Raw genomic sequence first — 20,678 nt, forward strand, 5'->3', positions numbered from 1 at the left:
GCGCCAAGCCCCCAAGTCCCTACCTTTTAATAACCTTGCTCTTCAGTGGCTGAGAGAGTGAGACCAGGAGATGTGGAAGAACAATGCCTGCCTGGCAGGACATGCTGAGCAATCCACCCCCCCTTCCCTGTTCAGACTCCTCCATACCCCCCACAAAGTGAAAATCCACTCACCATCAGCACTTCTCAAGGTTTAAATCATAAATCAAAATCATCTATACAGAAATTCAAAAGGCCAAAATGAAGCACAGAACAAAATAAAAATCTTAGTTCATGTCTGGTTTAGCTTTCAAACAAAACCCATGTTTTAAAAGTTCTCTTAAGGGGGTTGGGTGGTAGTGCATCAGGTTAAGTGCATGTGGCGCCAAGCACAAGGTCCAGCTTAAGGATTCCAATTCGAGCCCCCGGCTTCCCACCTGCAGGGGAGTCACTTCACAGGCGGTGAAGCAGGTCTGCAGGTGTCTGTCTTTCTCTCCCCTTCTCTGTCTTCCCCTCCTCTCTCCATTTCTCTCTGTCCTAACAACGAGGACATCAATAACAACAACAATAATAACTACAACAATAAAACAACAAGGACAACAAAAAGGAAATAAATAAATAAAATTCTCTTAATTTTGACTTGAGTGACAAGTGCAGATCATTCTGACACTCCTGGTCAGCCAAGGCCTGACTCCTAAGAACTCCTCAGTGGCAATATTAACATGCCTTCTGTACTATTCAGATGGTACTGAATGAGAAAATTAATTATTCTGATTCATTTAATTAATTAAAATCTAATTAACCTAATTAAATGGGAGAAAGCATTCATAACCTCACGCAGACAGGTTTTTTGTTTGACTATTGTGCTACTTCCACAGCTACCTAAGAGGGTTTTTTTTTTTTAAGTCTAGTGATTCTTGTGGGGGCAAATGTATTACTTTTTTTAAAAAATATTTTTCAATTTATTTCTGAGAAAGATAGGAGAAGAGAGAAAGAACCAGACATCACTCTGGCACATGTGCTGCTGGGGATTGAACTTGGGACTTCATGCTTGAGAGTCCCTATCACTGCACCACCTCCTGGACCACACCTAAAAGGTATTTTAATTAATCAGAAGCCTACTGACCTGGGTGCAAACCTTTGTAGTACAGAAAGTAAGAGTAAGTGGAGTCAGGTGGTGGCAAACCCGGTCGAGCACACATGTTACTGTGAACAAGGACCTGGGCTGGAGGCCCCTGTCCCCACTTGCAGGAGGGAAGTTTCATGAAGCAGGTATGCAGATGTCTCTTTCTCTCCTTCTCTGTCTTCACCTCCTCCTTTCAATCTCTCTCTCTGTCCTATCAAATAAAAAGTAGGAAGGAAAAAAAAAAGAAGGTGAAAATGGCCACAGGGAATGGTGGATTCATAGTGCCAGCACTGAGTTAAGTGATAACCCTGGTGGAAAAAAAATGAAGGAAGGGAGGAAGGAAGAAAAGAAGAAAGAGAGAAACAAGAGTAGCGAGGGAGTTCTGTGCTCTCTGGGACAAAATTCTAGACCTTCTTTCCTATTTCTTAAAGGCAGAGGTTAGACCAAATGACCAAAGATTATAAAGTTTTGTGATTCTGGGGAGTCAGGCAGTAGCGCAGCGGGTTAAGTGCAGGTGGTGAAAAGCACAAGGAGCAGCATAAGGATCCCAGTTCAAGCCCCCGGCTCCCCACCTGCAGGGGAGTCGCTTCACAGGCAGTGAAGCAGGTCTGCAGGTGTCTGTCTTTCTCTCCCCCTCTCTGTCTTCCTCTCCTCTCTCTATTTCTCTCTGTCCTATCCAACAATGACAACATCAATAACAACAACAATAATAACTACAACAATAAAACAACAAGGGCAACAAAAGGGAATAAATAAATAAAATAAAATATTTTAAAAAATAGCCTCCAGGAGCAGTGGATTCGTCGAGCCCCAGCAACAATCCTGAAGGCAAAAAAAAAAAAAAAAAAAAAAAATTCATTGGCAGTGCTGGGTGTTGACATAGTGGTAGAGTGTGGGACTTGCAAGTAGGAGGTCTGAAATTTGATCCCTGGCACCACATATGACAGAGTGGTGCTCTGGTTCTTACTCTCTTTATTAATAAATCTATTTTTGACATATTCTTAACTACACATTGCACTTGGTATTGAGATGAACAACGCCTGCCCTGCCTTCCTGGAGCTCAGTTAGGCAGGGGGCGATGGGACAGGGAAGACAAACCAGGGATAGTGATAAAAGCACAAGTAAGCAAGATGAGGGATTCCTGACCTGGATTTTGTGTCCAGGAAACTTCTTGGAGGAAGACAATTAAAGAACAAATAGAATGGCTGGCAAGATAGCATATTGGTTATGCAAAAATACTTTCATGCCTGATGCTCTGAGGTTCCAGGTTCAATTCCCAGCACCACAAGGACTCAGAACTGAGCAGTACCCTAGAAGAAAGGGAAAAGAAAAGAGATAAAAGGAAAGAAAAAAGAAGAAAGGGGGCTGGGGAGACAGCATAATGGTTATGCAAAAGACTTTCATGCCTGAAGCTTTGAGGTCCAAGGTTCAATCCCCAGCACCACCATAAGCCAGAGCTAAGCAGTGCTCTGGTCTTTCTATATCTCCCCTCTCATAAAAATAAAGGTCATTTTTTTTACATTTTTATTTATAAAATAGAAGGTCCTGCGGGAGGTGGCGCAGTGGATAAAAAGCAATGTATTCTCAGCCATCAGGTTCGGAGTTCAACCCCTGGCAGTACAAGTACCAGAGTGTGTCTGGTTATTGTTCTTTCTCTGCCTATCTTTCTCATGAATAAGTAAATAAAATCTTTTTTTTTTAAAAAAAAAAAAAAGGAAGGTCAATTTAAAGAAGGGTGGGTGGGGATAAATAACACAATGGTTCTGCAAACAGTTCTCCTGCCTGAGGCTTCAAAGTCCGGGGTTCGGGCCAGGTGGTGGCGCACCTGGTTGAGCGCACATTGCGTTGAGCGTTACAATGCGCAAGGAGCCAGGTTCAAGCCCTCAGTCCCCACCTGCATGAGGAAGGCTTCACAAGTGGTGAAGCAGTGCTGCAGGTGTCTCTGTCTCTCTGTCTCTCACCCTCTCTATCCCTCCCTTCCCTCTCAGTTTCTGACTGTCTCTATCCAATAAATAAATAAAGATAGTAATAAAAGAAGTCCGAGGTTCAATCCCCTACACCACCATAAACCAGAGTTGACTGATGCTCTGGTTAAAAGGGGAGTCAGGCAGTAGCACAGTGGGTTAAGCGCAAGGACCAGCATAAGGATCCCAGTTCAAACCCCGGCTCCCCACTTACAGGGGAGTCACTTCACAAGCGGTGAAGCAGGTCTGCAGGTGTCTATCTTTCTCTACCCCTCTCTGTCTTCCCCTCCTCTCTCCATTTCTCTCTGTCTTGTCCAACAACAATGACATCAACAACAATAATAACTACAACAATAAAAAAGGGGGCAACAAAAGAGAATAAATAAAAATATTTAAAAAATCAAACAAGGGCAACAAAAGGAAATAAATATTTTAAAAAATATATTTAAAAATTATAAAAATAAAAAAGGGAAAGAGAGAAAGAGAAGAGAGGGGAGGGGAGGGAGATACTGTAGCAGTAGTGCATCAGGCTTGCATTTCTAAGGCTTCAGAAATTTCACAATCCTCAGCAACACCATAAACCAGAGCTGAGATAAACCAGGGCAAATATATACCTGAAAACAGTAGTACACTAGAGTTTGCAGTGAGTACCCCCCAACACTTCATCTCCACTATTCCCTGTAAGCGTCAACCTGGCTTTGACCTAGCACGTTATGACTGGGCCCTCCTCAATCGCTATCGAACAGGCCACGGCCGGTGCGCCGCTATGTTCCATCGCTGGGGAGCCAGAGACGACCCGAACTGCCCCTGTGGCTCCAGACAGACTATGACCCACATAGTCAACGACTGCCACCTCTCCAGATTCAAAGGAGGTCTCGAAACTTTACATCAGGCTCAACCTGACGCTGTTGACTGGCTACAGAAGAAGGGCAAACGCTAGAAGAAGAAGAAAGGGATTGAACCTGGGAGCTTCAAGCAAGAGAGTCTATTTGCATAACCATTATGCTATCACCCGGTGTCACCCACTGTTTACTTTTTTTTTAACCAGAAAATCATTGATTTTGTTACACTTTTTTTTTTAAAGATTTTATTTATTTATTAATGAGGAAGATAGGAGGTGAGAGAAAGAACCAGACATCACTCTGGCACATGTGCTGCCGGGAATCGAACTCAGGACCTCATGCTTGAGAGTCCAAAGCTTTATCACTGTGCCACCTCCCGGACCACTTGTTACACTTTTTTTTTCTCCCTTTTGTTGCCCTTGTTGTAGCTTCGTTGTGGTTATTATTATTGCCCTGGTTGACACAATTCGTTGTTAGATAGGACAGAGAGAAATGGAGAGAGGAGGGGAAGATAGAGAAGGGGAGAGAAAGATAGACACCTGCAGACCTGCTTCACCGCCTGTGAAGTGACTCCCCTGCAGGTGGGGAGCGGGGGGCTCGAACCCGGATCCTTACGCCGGTCCCTGCGCTTTGCGCCACATGCGCTTAACCCAATGCGCCACCGCCCGACCCCCCTTGTTACACTTTTTTAAAAGCATTATTTGAATAGGAAAATGTTATGAATATATTTATGTATAATGAGTGCATTCCTCCTTCTGGGAAGTTAGAAAATCAATAATAAGCAGAATGGGAGCTTGGTAAAGAAGGGAAAAAAATAGAGAAAAGTGGGGGTTAGGCGGTAGTGCAGTGGGTTAAGTGCACATGCCATGAAGCGCAAGGACTGGCATAAGGATCCCGTTTCGAGCCCCTGGCTCCCCACCTGCAAGGGGGGTCGCTTCACAAGTGGTAAAGCAGGTCTACAGGTGTCTATCTTTCTCTCCCCCTCTCTGTCTTCCCCTCCTCTCTCCATTTCTCTCTGTCCTATCCAACAACAATGACATTAATAACAACAATAATAATAACCACAACAATGATAAAACAAGGGCAACAAAATGAAAAAAAAAGGGGGGGGCCTCCAGGAGCAGTGGATTCATGGTGCAGGCACCTAGCCCCAGCAATAACCCTGGAGGCAAAAAGAAAAAAGAAATTAAGAATAGTAAGAAAAAACAATAATATATAGGACTGCCACCAGACATAGCTGGCCTAATGAGGAAGTAGCCATTAGAATTCCTATGGTTGCCATGACAGAAAACTCAGCCTCACTGGCCTAAACAAGAAGGAAATCAATGGAAGTAGAGCCATTTCAGCCATGACTTAATGTAGGTGTTCAACATTTCTCTCCTTCTCCCTGCTTCCTTTTTTTTTATTAGTGATTTAATCATGATTAACAAGATTATACGATAACGGGTGTAATTCCATGCAGTTCCCACCAGAGTCCCGAATCCCAACCCCTCCATTGGAAATTTCCCTATTCTTTATCCCTTGGGAGTATGAACCAAAATTTATTTTATTTATTTTATTTATTTTATTTTATTTTATTTTATTTTACCAGAGCACTCCTCAGCTCTGGTTTATGGTGGTGCAGGGATTGAACCTGGGACTTTGGAGCCTCAGGCATCAAAGTCTCTGAAAAACCATTATGCTATCTATCCCCGCCCCTAAATTCTTTATGGGGTGCAGAAGGTGGGGAGTCTGGCTTCTGTAAATGCTCCTTTGTCTTTTTCTTTTCTTTCTTTCTTAACATTTATTTATTAATGAGACAGGGTGTGTGTGTTTGGATGGAGAAGAGGAGGGGAAGAAGGGAAGAACCAGAGCATTACTGTGCCAGGGATCAAACCTGGGGCCTCAAAGATCATCAAAAGATGGCATGAAGGCATGCATTTTACCTGAGAAACAGACTACAGATATTATTCAGCACCTGCATGCAACTATTTACTAGCCCTTGCTGTCTTTGTGTCATTTTATTTTTAAAAATATTTTATTTATTTATTTTCCCATTTTGTTGCCTTTGCTGTTTTGTATCATTGTTGTGGTATTATTATTATTGTTATTTATGTTGTTGCCAGATAGGACAGAGAGAAATGGAAAAAGGAGGGGAAGACAGAGATGGGGAGAGAAAGATAGACACCTGCTGACCTGTTTCACTGCTTGTGAATGGACCCCTCCTTCAGGTGGGGAGCCGGAGGCTGGAACTGAAATCCTTACTCTGGTCCTCGAGTTTCTCGCCATGTGAGCTTCACCTGCTGCACTACAGCCTGACCCTATTTATTTTTACCAGAGCACAGCTCAACTATGGTTTATGGTGGTGCAGGAGATTGAACCTGGAACTTCAGAGCCTCAGGCCTGAGAGTCTCTTTGAATAACCATTATGCTCTCTACTCCAGCCCTCATTATTATTATTATTTTATTTTTATTATTATTTCTAATTTTTTATATTTATTTATTTTCCCTTTTGTTGCCCTTTATTATTGTAGTTATTGTTATTGTAGTTATTTTATTATAGTTATTGTAGTTATATAGTTATTGTAGTTTATATAGTTATTGTAGTTATTTTTTTATACTTATTTATTTTCCCTTTTGTTGCCCTTTATTGTTGTAGTTATTGTTGGTGTTATTGATGTCATCATTGTTGGATAGGACAGAGAGAAATGGGGAAGACAGAGGGGGAGAGAGAGACACCTGCAGACCTGCTTCACCGTCTGTGAAGCGACTCCCTTGCAGGTGGGGAGCTGGGGGCTCGAACCCAGATCCTTATGCCGATCCTTGTGCTTTGCACTATGTGCGCTTAACCCGCTGTGCTACTGGCCGACTCCCTTTATGCTATCTACACTCCACCCCCTAATTTTGTGTGTAACCTAAAATATAAAACTTCAAAAATACGGCAGGGGTAGATAGCATAATGATTATGCAAACAGACTTTTGTGCCTGAGGCTCTGAAGTCCCAAATTCAATCCCCCACACCACCATAAGCTAGAGTTGAACAGTGCTCTGGTAAAAAAAAAAAAGAGCGGGGGAAGAGAAAAATTCAAAAATAGTCAAATACATTTTAGGTTTACTATTGAGGATTGGTGATATCATGGAATCACAAAACTGAAGTAATTCCTACTTCACAAAGGCTCATAATATTGAATGGTGAGATGACATATAACTACAAAGTAGAGTTTGCTTATGTGAATATGTATTCATGAAACATTGCAAATATTAAGGAACAGAGTAGACTCTGAAAAATTTTTGTTACCACAATGTATGCTTCTAGTCAACTTAAACAGAAAACTCAGTGGTGCTACTGAAGAGAAAGAAGAACCTGATTTCACTTTCAGCTAAGAGCAAATGAAAAGTACAGTCATCTGAAATCATCACTGAGGAAGTAACCAAGGGCTCAGCAGCAAAACAGAACTCTCATGTTGCCACAACAGAAACTGGTTTCCTCTAAAGATATACTTTGAGGGGCCGGGGCGGTAGCGCACATGGCGCAAAGCACAAGGACTGGCGGCAAGATCCTGGTTCCAGCCCTCAGATCCCCACCTGCAAGGGGGGTCGCTTCACAAGCAGTGAAGCAGGTATGCAGGTGTCTGTCTGTCCCCTCTCTGTCTTCTCCATCTCTCTCGATTTCTCTCTGTCCTGTCCAACAACAATGACAACAATAACAACAACAATAATAACAACAATGATAAACAACAAGAGAAAAAAAAAAAGGCTCCAGGAGCAGTGGATTTGTAGTGCATGCACCAAACCCCAGCAGTAACCCTGGAGGCAAAAGAAGACAAGAAAAAGAAAAGAAAAAGGACTACATACAAGCCTAGCAAAAGGAAGAAATATTTTTTAAAAATTTCACCTTCCAGTAGAAAATTCTGACAGCAAATCCTTAACTTTGTTCACGCACTCTAGGTAGATGCTTCAACGCTGGATATTCACGTGGAGGCCAGTTTTCTAAGTAAGCTTTGCCATCTATGGTAGTGCGAGAATTCCAATATCTGCAAAGAGTACAATATTCAGAGAATACATCTTCTGAGAATGGAGAACAAATTTTCCTAACTGCTAATCTTCATTTGCAGTAGTTTAGTAGTTTTACATTTTATTTTCATGAGAGAGAGAGATCAGAGGACTGCTCAACTTTAGTTTAAGTAGTGCCAAGTATTTAACTTGGCACCTCTAGAGCCTCAGGTTATTTTGTGTGATCTCCTTTGCCTTGGTTAAGCCATTTTTATTCATGTTTGATTTTTTTTTTCTTTCTTCTACAGTGTCAGTCATTAGAAGGCACTGTGCTGGGGGCCGGGGTTAAGTGCACATGGCACAAAGCACAAGGATGGTGTAAGGATCCCGGTTTCAGCCACCGGCTCCCCAACTACAGGGGGGTCACTTCACAAGCAGTGAAGCAGGTCTATCTTTTTCTCTCCCTCTGTCTTCCCTCCTCTCTCCATTTCTCTCTGTCCTATCCAACAACAATAATAACAATGATAAGCAAGGGCAACAAAAGGTGAAAAAATGGCCTCCAAGAGCAGTGGATTCATAACATAGGCACTGAGCCCCAGCTCTAACCCTGGAGACAAAAAAAAAAAAAAAAGCAATATGCTGTGTGATATGGGAGGTGGCACAGTGAATAAAGTGATGTATTCAAGTATGAGGTATCAATTATGAACACTGGCATTGTATTTCCAGAATGATGCTCTAGTTCTCTCTCTTCCTCCTTTTATCTCTCATTAATAAATACATAAATTTGGGAGTCAGGCGGTAGTGCAGTGGGTTAAGCGCAGGTGGCGTAAAGTGCAAGAACTGGCGTAAGGATCCCAGTTCGAGCCCCCAGCTCCCCACCTGCAGGGAGGTTGCTTCACAAGTGGTGAAGCAGGTCTGCAGGTGTCTATCTTCCTCTCCTTCTCTCTGTCTTCCCCTCCTCTCTCTATTTCTCTCTGTCTTATCCAATAATGACAACATCAATAATGACAACAATAACTACAACAATAAAACAACAAGGGCAACAAAAGGGAATAAATAAAATAAATATTTAAAAAATTAAAAATAAAAAAATACATAAATTTAAAAAGTAACCTGGAGCAGTTAACTGACATTATGTGTGAGCTCTGTATTAGTCTGGGAAATATTTAATATTGCCTCCAAACTTACTCATTACGGCACACTCTACTGTGATAGTTGGCATTACGAAAAAATTTAAAAATGGCCCCTGGTTGGGCAATTTCACTAGATCCAGACTGACTTTTTCATTCAGACAGAGACCATGAAGTGGAGATATATGTCATTGTCAGAGCTCCCTCTACATCATGGCATCTCCAGTGTTGTGCTGGGACTTGAACATGGGTCGCACACGTGGCAAGGTCCACGTCCCACCCTGTGATCTCTCTCCAACCCGTAACTTTTGTTTTGTTTTGTTTGCCACCAGCACTATCACTGGAGCTTGGTGCCTGCATGATGAATGCACTGCTCCTGGTGTTTTTGTTTGTTTGTTTTTTGTCTTTCTGGATTTGATAGCAGACGAGAGGCAAAGAAAGAGTGAGAAGGGGGCAGGTGATGGTGCATCTGGTTAAACGCACAAAGTACTAAGCGCAAGGACCCGGGTTCATTTCACAAGCCTGGAAGCAAGTCTGCAGGTGTCTGTCTTTCTCCCTATCGCCCCCTCCTCTCTCTCAATTTCATTGTCTTGATAAATTAAATGAAAAAAATGGTTGGAAGGAGCAGTGGATTCCCAGCAATAAGCCAGGAGGCAGGAAAGAAATAAAATAAAAAAGGAAGAGAAGGAAAGAGAGACAGAAAGAAAAGGAAAAGAAGAAAGAAAAAGAAAGGAAGAAAGGAAGAAAGAAAAGGGGGCCAGGTGGTGGCGCACCTGGTTAAGCACACACATTACAGTGCACAAGGACCCAGGTTCAAGCCCCTGGTCCCCACCTGCAGGGGGAAAGCTTCACAAGTGGTGAAGCATGGTTGTAGGTGTCTCTCTGTTTCTCTCCCTCTCTCCTTTCCCCTCCCCTCTCAATTTCTCTGTCTCTATCCAATAATAAATAAAATAAAAAGATTTTTAAAAATTTTAAAAAAGAAAGTGAGGAAGAGGAGAGAGGTTGGGAGTAGATAGCATAATGGTTATGCGAATAGACTCTCATGCCTGAGGCTCCAGAGTCCCAGGTTTAGTCCCCCACACCACCATAAGCCAGAGCTGAGCAGTGCTCTGGTAAAAAGGAAGGAAGGAAGGAAGGAAGGGAGGGAGGGCAAGAGAGAAAAAAGAAAGAGAGACACTTGCAGCATTGTTCCATTACTCCTTAAGTTTTTCTCTTGCAGCTGTTTGGAGAGTAGGGGGTGGCTTGAACCCAGGTCTTCCACCACAGAAATGTGTTCTCAGCTCTGGCTTATGGTGTGCTGAGGACTGCATTTGAGACCTTAGAGCCTCAAGCATGAAAGGCTTTTTGCATAACTATTAGGCTATCTCCCTAGTCAGCTAGTTTATTTATACATTTTAAATCATTTTTAAATGCTTTTTTATTTATTAATGAGAAAGATAGGAGAGAAAGAACGAGCTATTACTCTGGTACCTGTGCTGCCAGGGATTGAACTCAAGACCTCATGTTTGAGAGTCCAGCGCTTTATCCACTGAGCCACTCCTGGACCACTAAACATTTTTAAAAATTTTATTTTTTTAGAGATAGAAATTGATAAAGAGGAGGTAGAGAAGGAGAGAGACACCTGCACCACTGCTTCACCAGTCCGGAACTTTTCCCTTTACAGGTGGAGACCAGGAGCTTGAACCCGGGACTTTACACACTGTAGTGTGTGTGTTTAACCAGGTGCGCCACCGCCTGGCCCCTATACATTTTTTAAATTTTTATTTATTTATTTTCCCTTTTGTTGCCCTTTTTTTTTTTATTGTTGTTGTTATTGATGTCGTTGTTGGACAGGGCAGAGAGAAATGGAGAGGGGAGGGGAAAACAGAGAGGGTGAGAGAAAGACACCTGCAGACCTGCTTCACTGCCTGAGAAGTGACTCCCCTGCGGGTGGGGAGCCGGGGTTCGAACCGGGATCCTTACGCCGGTCCTTGCCCTTTGCGCCACGTGCACTTAACCCACTGCGCCACCGCCCAACTCCCCTTTAAAAATTCAAAAAAGATACAGAAAGACTGGTGGTGGGGTGGGGGAGAAAAAGACCACAGTGCCTTGCCTTCAATGCAACGGGGAGGCTGGCCTTGAGCCCGGGCCATGCACGTGACAAAGCAGCGCACTGACCAGCTGAGCGATCCCGCTGGGCCTATGCTAGTTTCTCGTGTACAGTGCGACTTGATATTTAACAAGACTGCTGCTGCCACAGTGGGCAGTTTCCTGCCTCCCCAGGGTAAGTGTCTGCACCCGGCAGACTCCACCACGGGCCACTGGGTCCCCACCGTCTTTGCACCAGCTGCAGCCCCAGCAGCAGCGCTGGAGGAGCTCGGCTGTTCCCTGCCAGCCCCGCGGGAGGAAGAGCAAAGCAAAGCAGGGCTCGGAGCCCAGCGGGGTAGGGACGGAGAGGCCCGGCTCTGTCTCCCGCCCTTTCTCTCTTTTATTTTATTTTATTTGTTATTGGATAGAGACAGAGAGAAATTGAGAGGGGGGGGAGATAGAGGGGAAGAGAGACAGAGAGACGCTGCAGACCTGCTTCACCGCCCGGCCTTGCGCTTTGCGCCACGTGCGCCTAACCCGCTGCGCTGCGGCCCGACTCCCCCTTTCTCTCTGTTTTGCCCCCTCCCAGGCTTGGTGCTTGCAAAGCGACCCCACCCTGCAGGTGGGGAGCCCGGGGCTCGAACCCGGATCCTTCCGCTTCCTACAATGTGCGCCACCGCCCGGACACTCTTTCTCCTTTTCTCCACTTTTCAACATAGCCGAGCCCTGCTCAGCTCTGATTTATGGTGGTGCAGGGGATTGAACCTGGGACCTCTGGTGCCTCAGGCATGGAGCCTTCTGGCCGCCTCACAGGCGGTGAGGCAGGGCCGCGGGTGTTTCTCCCGCTCCTCTCTCAACTTCTGTCATTTTTCACCAGAGCACTGCTCAGCTCTGGCTTATGGTGGTGCAGGGGCCTGAAGCTGGGACTCCAGAGCCTCAGGCGTGAGAGTCTCTTTGCATAACCGTTATGCTATCTACTCCGCCCCGTGCCCTGTTTAATTACAGGAACGGAGGGGAGGGGAAAATGGCCGGAGTCCCAGTGTCAACCCTGCAGGAAAAAAGAAAAAAAGCGTCGTTTTGCAAAACCACTATACTCTCTCTCCAGCCCTTTCTACTCGGACGCACACGTTCGTCCCGCCAGCGCCCACGACTGGCGGCCTGGCGTCTGTCGTCCCAAAGCTCTGGCCACCTTTCCCACACTCGGGGTGGACACGCCACAGACTCGCGCTTCCCCTCCTCCAGAGCCCGGCCGGTGCCTCCCTCGGAGGGTCGCCGCCCCGCCCGAACCGGAAGTCCCCTCAGGCCCTCACTCGGCAGGCCTGCGGGCGGTGGGAGAAAGCGGGAACCGAGCCGCACCCACCTGCGACGGGTCACCTGCCGTCTCCGCCGCAATTGGCTCCTTCCCATGGCCCTGAGGAATTTAAGCCAATCGCCAGCGAGGATGGTAGTGAGGCCCCGCCCCTCGAGAGCCGCGGGGCCACTCTCCGAGTTGGGTGGGGTTGCCCGCAAGTGCCGAATGGCGCGCAGAGAACACTGGGCGTGGCGGCCCGCAAGCCCCGCCCCCGAGCCCCACCCCCTTGAGTACGTATCGCCGCAGCCCAGGAGGGTCGCACTTGGCAGCCAGCCGCGCCTTTGGACAGTCCCTCTTCGCTGCTTCAACCTGCGCTCCGCCCGCCGCCCGACCGACCGACGGAGCCGCTCTTTCTTGTGTTCTCCAGTGCTTCGGTAAGCCGGTTCCGATCCGCCCCACAGTTCTCTTTCTCATTTCCCCCCCAGCCTATGCCATACTTTCCCTCTCTTTTCTTTTAAGAGATGTCTGTTTTTTTAAATTATATATATTTATTGGGTAGAGACATCCAGAAATCGAGAGGGAAAGGGTTTATAGGGAGAGAGACAGACACCTGTAGCACTGCTGCAACACTGGCAAAGCTTTCCGGGGACTCAAACCCCGGGTCCTTGAGCATTGTAACATGTGCGCTCAACCACCCGGCCCCCACTCTCATCTTCCATTTCTGGAGCTGCTCCATCCGGCTTCTACAGGGCTGACAGTCAGTCCCTCCAACCTCCTTGCGACTCCACTGGGAGATCCTAGATTCCCAGGGAGTTTCTGGCCCATCTTGACCCCCTGACAGCACCCCCACCCAGCAGTCAGCTGACTGTACTGGGCCGCCGCGAAAGCAGAAGAGGAGAGCAAGAAGGGGAAGGCAGAGGCAGGGTTCCCGAATTCGTCTTTCCCTCTCTACTACCTCTAATTCTTCCTGATTCTAATTCTAGTGCCTCTAATTCTTCCCTGACTGCCCTGAGTGCAATGGACCTGACTCTACACCCCAGTAAAGCACTCAGGGACTATGCACCTTCCTGGCTGAGCTGTGTTCCTTTAGGGTGGTTTTTCCTTTCTAAATTCTTTTTTTTAAGATTTTATTTATTTATTAGAAAGATAGGAGGAGAGAGAGAAAGAACCAGACATCACTCTGGTACATGTACTGCCGGGGATTGAACTCAGGACCTCATGCTTGAGAGTCAGATGCTTTATCTACCGCACCACCTCCCGGACCACTCCTTTCTAAATTCTTACTCCTTTGCCTTCATCCACAGGACTCATAGTATGAACGTTAGGTGTTCCTTCTCCCAGCTGTTTTGTATGGAAAACCAGAGGGATCAAGCCATGCTAGCCACTGACATCTTCGAACAGTGGGATGTCTTTAGAGAAGCTTGATCTTGGAGCCTGGGTGTGAGACCTTACAAAGCCAGGTAAGAGTCCAGCAGACTGCAGTGGTTGGGGCCAGGCATCAGCGGGACATCAACAACAGCTACCATCACCGTCACCCCCTTGCTTTTCTTCAGATTTTTAAAAATATTTATTCTGTTTTGTTGCCCTTGTTTTTTTTGTTGTACTTATTATTGTTATTGATGTCGTTGGATAGGACAGAGAGAAGTGGAGATAGGAGGGGAAGACAGAGAGGGGAAGAGAAAGACAGACACTTGCAGACCTGCTTTACTGCTTGTGAAGCGACTTCCCTGTAGGTGGGGAGCTGGAGGCTCGAACCAGGATCCTTAAGCCAGTCCTTGGGCACTTTGTGCCACCTGCGCTTAATCCGCTGTGCTACCGCCCAACTCCCCAGATTTTTAAAAAAATATTTTATTTATAAATGAGAAAGATAGGAGGCGAGAGAGAGAGAGAGAGAGAGAACGAGAACCAGACATCACTCTGGTACATGTGCTGCCAGGAATTGAACTCAGAACCTCATGTTTGAGAATCTAGTGCTTTATTCACTGCACCACCTCCCGAGCCACGCTTTTCAGATTTACAAACCACTTTCACACATTTGGGTCACATTTTGAACCATCAACTGACCCCAGCATACCAAAGATATAGTCTTGCATTTTACAAAGGAGGAAGGAAAAGCAACAGAGCTGGAACAAGAACCTATTGTTTGGGCGGGGGTAGATAGCCTAATGGTTATGCAAAGAAACTCTCGTGCCTGAGGCTCCCAAGTCCTAGGTTCAGTCCCCTGCACCACCATAAGCCAGAGTTGAGCAGTGCCCTGGTGTCTCTAACAAACAAGAAGAACCTATTTTTCTAGTTGTAGATTGTTGTCTGTAGCTTTGATTAGCTCTGAGATGGAGATTAGTAGTTAAGTATACTTTTTGGACATGGAACTGGTTATTTTCTAGGAACTTTAAGATATAGTTAACCGCAACAGAGCTGGTATTGTTTGGGTAGGGGTAGATAACACAATGCTTATGAGAAGACTGTCATATCTGAGGCTTCACAGTCCTAAATTCAATCCCCTTCACTATAAGCTAGAGCTGAGCAGTGCTCCTGTATATATATATTTTTTTCTTTATTGGGAGAGATTAATGGTTTACAGTCAACAGTAAAATACAGTAGTTGGTACATGTGTAACATCAGCTTTCTACATAACACTAATCCCCCACCTAGGTCCTCTTCTGCCATCATGTTCCAGGACCTAAACACTCCCACCTCCCAGAGTCCTTTACAGTGGGGCCACAGTGACTTTTTCCCTGTCTGTTTTTACCAGAACACTGTTTAGCTCTGGTTTATGGTAGTGTGGAGGACTGAACCTGGGACTTTGGAGCCTCAGGCATGAAAGCCCTTTTGTACAACTAACCACTATGCTATCTACCCCATATATATATATATATATATATATATATATATATATATATATATATATACCTAATTCTTACTTATTCTTAGTAAGATGTTTATATCTGCTTGCTGAGAGCTCCTTATGGCAAATCCACACCAATATCAGAATGTCAGAGCCTCTATGCACTTGTCTGTCTGTGAGGTGGACTGGGCCTTGCTTATCTCTGGCCCTCACAAAACCAATCTAGATCTTGATCAATGTTAGAACAGGACAGTCTTAGAACTGTCTCAGTAGCATGAGAGAACTTGGCGTTGAACTTCCATGTGAAAGGCTCTTCTTGTTCCTGTGGCTAAGATAACAACCAGAGGGAAATGTTCTGAATACCAGTGTAAAGCAGTTGTCACAAACATGGGAACCTATGGGTATGGATCTTACTAAACTAAATTCCCTTATCTGTAACATGGAAGTAAGACAGCCAACTCTCAGGACTTAGTCTGAGGAGTAAGTGAACTAACAAAATACCCCAGGCTTTAGAAGCTGGGGGAGAAGCACAGTCAGGCAGTGTCACTGGGGAGTTAGAATCACCTTAGCCCATTCTGCCATTTGAGCCCCAATCTTCACTTGAACTTTTGTGGTTCAGGCAATTGAGTAGGGAGCAGCAGCTTCTTTTTGCTATGCCTCGGCCACCTATAAGGAGCCCAGAAGGAAAAGGCTAGATGAGCTGTTTGTTTTCATGGGTCTCTGTGTTCACAACGGACTCACACCACATCCTCCCTCTGCCTCAGCAACAAGGGCAGCCAATGAGGCAGGGCTCAGAGCAGCTGCTCCTATGAAGGGAGTGTAGGGGAGGCTGCCCTCCCCAGAGGGGTGCTGGACTCACTTCCTCCTGAGGAAGCGAGCAGGAGGGTAGGCAGTGTTCCAAGTCAGAGAACAAAATGGAGCGTTTGGTTTCCTGTGTCATTCTTCAGTGGCTCTGACCTGCAGTCTTCATTCCTGCCCCTCTCTTGTACCACAGATAAGGGTCCCCCTATGTTGTAGGAGAGCAAACTGCCCAGGTAGGGAGACAGTTGTCTGCACAGCAGGCAGGGTGAGTGACTATCCACTCTTCTTTCTTTTTGCCCCCCCCCATCTCCCTCCACTGCATTTCAATAGTATGTCCTGCCAGCAGGAGCAGCTGGAGTCACCTGCCTGTCCCCTGTGCCACACAGTAAGCTCCCTCAAGGGTAGACATTGTCCCTGTGTATGACCAGCAAACAGCCTTGTTGAATGACTCTTCGGGGCTCAAGTTGAGTGAGCAGGAGAATTAGACTGGGCTGGGGAGGGACTGAATTGATTATTTTAGTCCATTCCTTTTTATTATTTTTATTTGCCTCCAGGGTTATTGCTGGGGCTCAGTGCCTGCACCACGAATCCACTGCTCCTGGAGGCCATCCCTTCCCCCTTTTGTTGCCCTCGTTGTTATAGCCTTGTTGTGGTTATTATTGTTGATGTCGTTTGTTGTTGGACCGGACAGAGAAATGGAGAAAGGAGGGGAAGACAGAGAGGGGGAGAGAAAGACAGACACCTGCAGACCCGCTTCACTGCCCGTGAAGCAGCTCCCTTGCAGGTGGGGAGTGGGGGGCTCAAACCGGGATCCTTACGCTGGTCACCTGCACTTAACCTGCTACGCCACCGCTCGACCCCCCATGTCCATTTTATTTTGGACTTACTGGAGGAGACAGCATAATCATTATGCACAGAGAACTTGAGGTCCCAGGTTCAATCCCCAGCCTCACTATAAACCATAACTGAGCAGTGCTCTGGAGAGAAAAAAATGAAATGAGTATTTTGGTGGAGGAGACAGCATAATGATTATGCAAAGACACTCTTATGCCTAGTGAAAGGGAAGGAACACTTCCAAATATGGACTCCTCCACAAGGAATTGCTTCTCTAGTTCCTACAAAGCTCTTCCACGTGTTCCCTCACAGGGAAATTCAGGGTCCTTGCTCAGGGAGGCAGGATCATCAGGAGCGTGGGAATTAGGGGGCAGAGGGGAAGGGAGTACTTCCGCTAATAGGCTTCTTTCTCCTTGGCTTAGATTCGGCAGAGTTCCTCTATCTCATCTTGTTACTGGTTGAAGGTGTTCCTTTGTCCAGTTTTTCTCCATCTTCTGGGAGGTAGAACATCAGCATCATGGTTGGGTTCAAGGCTACAGACATACCCCCTACTACCACTGTGAAGTTCCTGGGAGCTGGCACAGCAGCCTGTATTGCAGATCTCATCACCTTCCCTCTGGATACCGCTAAAGTCCGGCTGCAGGTGAGTGAGCTCAGGGTGCTGGGGAGCCACTGATGTCTAGTCAGCTCCCCGCTCCAGATAACAACTCCAAAGGCCAGTAGATGTTTGAGACTATAAACTTTGGAGCACAGGGTGGCTGGAGACAGAGCAACTTGTGTATCCCTATCAACCACCCTGTATTGACTTTGCAGATCCAAGGAGAAAGCCAGGGGGCAGTGAGGGTTGCAGCCAGCGCCCGGTACCACGGCGTGCTGGGCACCATCATGACCATGGTGCGCACTGAGGGCCCCTGCAGCCTCTACAATGGGTTGGTTGCCGGCCTGCAGCGCCAGATGAGCTTTGCGTCTGTCCGCATTGGACTCTACGACTCCGTCAAGCAGTTTTATACCAAGGGCTCTGAGAGTAAGTGTGACATTAGGTCGCTTGGCCTTTCTTCTTCGTGGTCACTGGGCCTAAGTGAACTAGGCCCCAAGGTCCCTAAGAGGAGCAGAAGGGCGCGGGGGGGTGGGCTCTGAACCTCTTAGTGACTCCTGGGCACCTGGGTTGTGCCAGGCTCTGAGCACCATCCCGTGGTGGTCCTCACCACCTCAGGAGCTGGGAAAAAACTGAGGCTGGCAGTGGGAAAGGACTTGGCCAAGGACACACAATGGGGACCCAGGAAAGATACAAAGGACTTTTGCCTCCAGGGCCAGCACTCTTCCATTTCCTCCTCAGCAGGCCATGTCTCCCCTCCAGTGTACACATCTGAAAACTAGATCAGAGGATCACGTGATCTAGAATAGAACTCAGGATGGGAAGACCACTTTTTTTTTTTTTACTTTATTTTAATGAGAGAGATACAGAAAAAGAGTGAGAGACCAGCTTATGGTGGTTCTGGGGATTGAACCTGAGAATCTTTGCAAAACTATTTTGTTGTCTCCTCAGCCCAAGACTATTTCTGTTTGAGCCATGGTCTTCACATTTGTCAGAAGCAACCAATCTCAGAACTGTTGAGCAGGTTAAATGAAGTAAAAAGAAAGCTTAATGAAAGAATGCTATAGGGCTTAAGTAACATCACTCTTTTGACTTTAGTCAAATGTTTACTTCTTAGCACAAGTTGCTCTGGATCTTCTTCCCAAAAGGCAGGAGACTGTAGTGCTGTGGATGCAGCGTGGAGGGGTGGGCACTAACCTCCTGGTTCTCCCACAGGTGCTGGCATTGGGAGTCGCCTCCTGGCTGGCAGCACCACAGGAGCCATGGCTGTGGCTGTAGCCCAGCCCACTGATGTGGTAAAGGTCCGGTTCCAAGCTCAGGCCCGGGCTGGAGGTGGCCGGAGGTACCAAAGCACTGTGGAAGCCTACAAGATTATTGCCCGAGAGGAAGGGTTCCGGGGCCTGTGGAAAGGTAGGTACAGGTGTCCTCTCCCCCACCTTCCTCTACCCCTCTTTCCTGGTCTTAACAGTCACCCTTTTTTCCTACAGGAACCTCTCCCAACATTGCTCGCAATGCCATTGTCAACTGTGCAGAGCTGGTGAGCTATGACCTCATCAAGGATGCCCTGCTGAAGGCTCACCTCATGACGGGTGAGTTGGGGTAGATATGGGGGTGGGCTACATACAGATCACATCTTTTCCTATCTGCCCTTTGCTTGTAAAGTGACTTTGTCTCCTTTGCTGTGTTTGGAAACACAGTTTAGTCACACTAAATTGGCAAAATAGCTCGGATGCCAGGGAGAGCTCTCAGCTGGGATCTCTCTGGAGCCACAAGATCCGCTTGCTACTTAAACAATTCCTGGGTGGGGGTAGATAGCATAAAGATTATGCTAAGAGACTCTCATGTCTGAGGCTCCAATGTCTCAGATTCAATCCCCTTCACCACCGTAAGCCAGAAGTGAGCAGTGCTCTGGTTAAACACACACACACACACACTATTCCCCTTGACTGACTGGCACACCCCTGTTCCCTTCCTTGGTAGATGACCTCCCTTGCCACTTCACTTCTGCTTTCGGGGCGGGCTTCTGTACCACCGTCATCGCCTCCCCTGTCGACGTAGTCAAGACGAGATACATGAACTCTGCCCTGGGCCAGTACAGCAGTGCCGGCCACTGTGCCCTTACCATGCTCCAGAAGGAGGGTCCCCGAGCCTTCTACAAAGGGTGAGTCCTGTCCACCCCACACATGTCATGCACGTGGGAGAGAACCACCTGGAACTGAAAGGCAGTCAAATGTCAGCAGTTTGGGAACCTGGTATTTATGGGCATTCTCTGTCTTCCTATTCCTTCCCAGTCTGGTTGACAGCAGCTTCTAACTGAAAAGTATTTAGTATAGATCACAGATTCTTGCTCACAGCCACAGAGCTATGAGGCTTTGTTCCCCAGACCCTCCCCCACTTCCTTCTGGATAGTGACTGAGTTAATTGGAATTGTGTCCAGTGGTGGTGAGTGAGAGGTAGAGGTGCCCCAAGGGGTTACCTTGAGCCCCCAGTGACTTCTATTTTCTCTTTCAGGTTCATGCCCTCCTTTCTCCGCTTGGGTTCCTGGAACGTGGTGATGTTCGTTACCTACGAGCAGCTGAAACGGGCCCTCATGGCCGCCCACGTTTCCCGGGAGGCTCCTATTTGAACCTGTCCTGCTGACCTGACCAGCTCTGGCTTTGACTTAGGCTTCTGCCAATCCCTGCTACCTTTACCCTCCTTCCAGCACCTCCTTCCTTTCCTCCATACCTCTCCCTTCTGTAATCCTTTTCTATCACTTCCCTTTCCCACATTCTCACCCCTTCTCCCTTCCTCATCTAACCGTACCTCTTGGTCCTGGTGGACCCTGGTTGATACTCTGGGAGGCCTGGGATCAACCAGGATCTCAAGCCATCATCCCTTGAAAAGTTCAGCCAAATCTTCCTCCTGCCCTTGATGCAAATAAAGCAAGCTTGACCTTGGTGTCTCATCTGTCTCTTGTAAATCAGAGATTTCGGTCTAATGGGCCCTTTTGGACCCTTTTAGGCAGAGGAAGAACCATGTGATTTAGAAAGGGTATTACAACCTATCTGCTACTTTCAGTGTCCTGCCTGGAGCCTATGCTGGTCTGTCAGCCTGTCCCCATGCCAGACCAACCCTGGGGCTGAGGTGGGAGTGGAGGAGCATCCCAAGTCACAGCAATGGCTTTGTTCTCACCTCCTCCTCTTCCCTGCCAGACCATGTCAACTGGCTTCTCTTGCCTTTCTCACTTCTGT

At 46.8% G+C, this 20,678-nt stretch overlaps 1 protein-coding gene and 1 long non-coding RNA gene across 5 annotated transcripts in view; one reads left to right on the plus strand and one right to left on the minus strand.

Moving 5' to 3' along the window:
• The window catches only part of LOC132533884 (uncharacterized), an 89,858-nt gene extending 77,145 nt beyond the window's left edge, over positions 1–12,713 (minus strand). Inside the window, exons 1-2 of one of the 3 annotated variants that reach the window (XR_009545635.1) lie at positions 12,665–12,713; positions 7,785–7,923 (exon numbers count right to left, since the gene is read on the minus strand). This is a non-coding gene — a long non-coding RNA (uncharacterized LOC132533884). Of the gene's footprint in view, positions 1–7,784; positions 7,924–12,301; positions 12,385–12,439; positions 12,596–12,664 lie in introns of those variants that run through there. The other 2 variants (XR_009545634.1, XR_009545636.1) reach the window with 2 other exon arrangements.
• Positions 12,714–12,784: 71 nt separating this feature from the next.
• On the plus strand, positions 12,785–20,385 carry UCP2 (uncoupling protein 2). Of its 2 annotated transcripts, none has more exons than XM_007520248.3 (8): positions 12,785–12,804; positions 13,675–13,830; positions 17,273–17,493; positions 17,664–17,874; positions 18,661–18,855; positions 18,933–19,034; positions 19,426–19,606; positions 19,957–20,385. In XM_007520248.3, the coding sequence occupies exons 3-8, from the start codon at positions 17,368–17,370 to the stop codon at positions 20,069–20,071; spliced, it is 930 nt and encodes a 309-aa protein (XP_007520310.2). In that variant the 5' UTR covers positions 12,785–12,804; positions 13,675–13,830; positions 17,273–17,367; the 3' UTR covers positions 20,072–20,385. The 2 variants fall into 2 exon arrangements, with proteins under 2 accessions (XP_007520310.2, XP_060032825.1); XM_060176842.1 differs by lacking the exon at positions 12,785–12,804 and adding an exon at positions 13,446–13,461.
• Positions 20,386–20,678: the final 293 nt, after the last annotated feature.

This window comes from Erinaceus europaeus, chromosome 17, assembly GCF_950295315.1.
Source record: "Erinaceus europaeus chromosome 17, mEriEur2.1, whole genome shotgun sequence".
NCBI lineage: Eukaryota > Metazoa > Chordata > Mammalia > Eulipotyphla > Erinaceidae > Erinaceus > Erinaceus europaeus.

What these genes read in the sequence shown, in the direction of transcription:
- UCP2 (XM_007520248.3), top strand. Translation starts at nt 17,368, where the DNA reads ATGGTTGGGTTCAAGGCTACAGACATACCCCCTACTACCACTGTGAAG. An exon ending in CCGCTAAAGTCCGGCTGCAG is followed by an intron (nt 17,494 to 17,663) that starts GTGAGTGAGCTC and finishes TTGACTTTGCAG; the next exon opens with ATCCAAGGAGAAAGCCAGGG. An exon ending in GTTCCGGGGCCTGTGGAAAG is followed by an intron (nt 18,856 to 18,932) that starts GTAGGTACAGGT and finishes TTTTTCCTACAG; the next exon opens with GAACCTCTCCCAACATTGCT.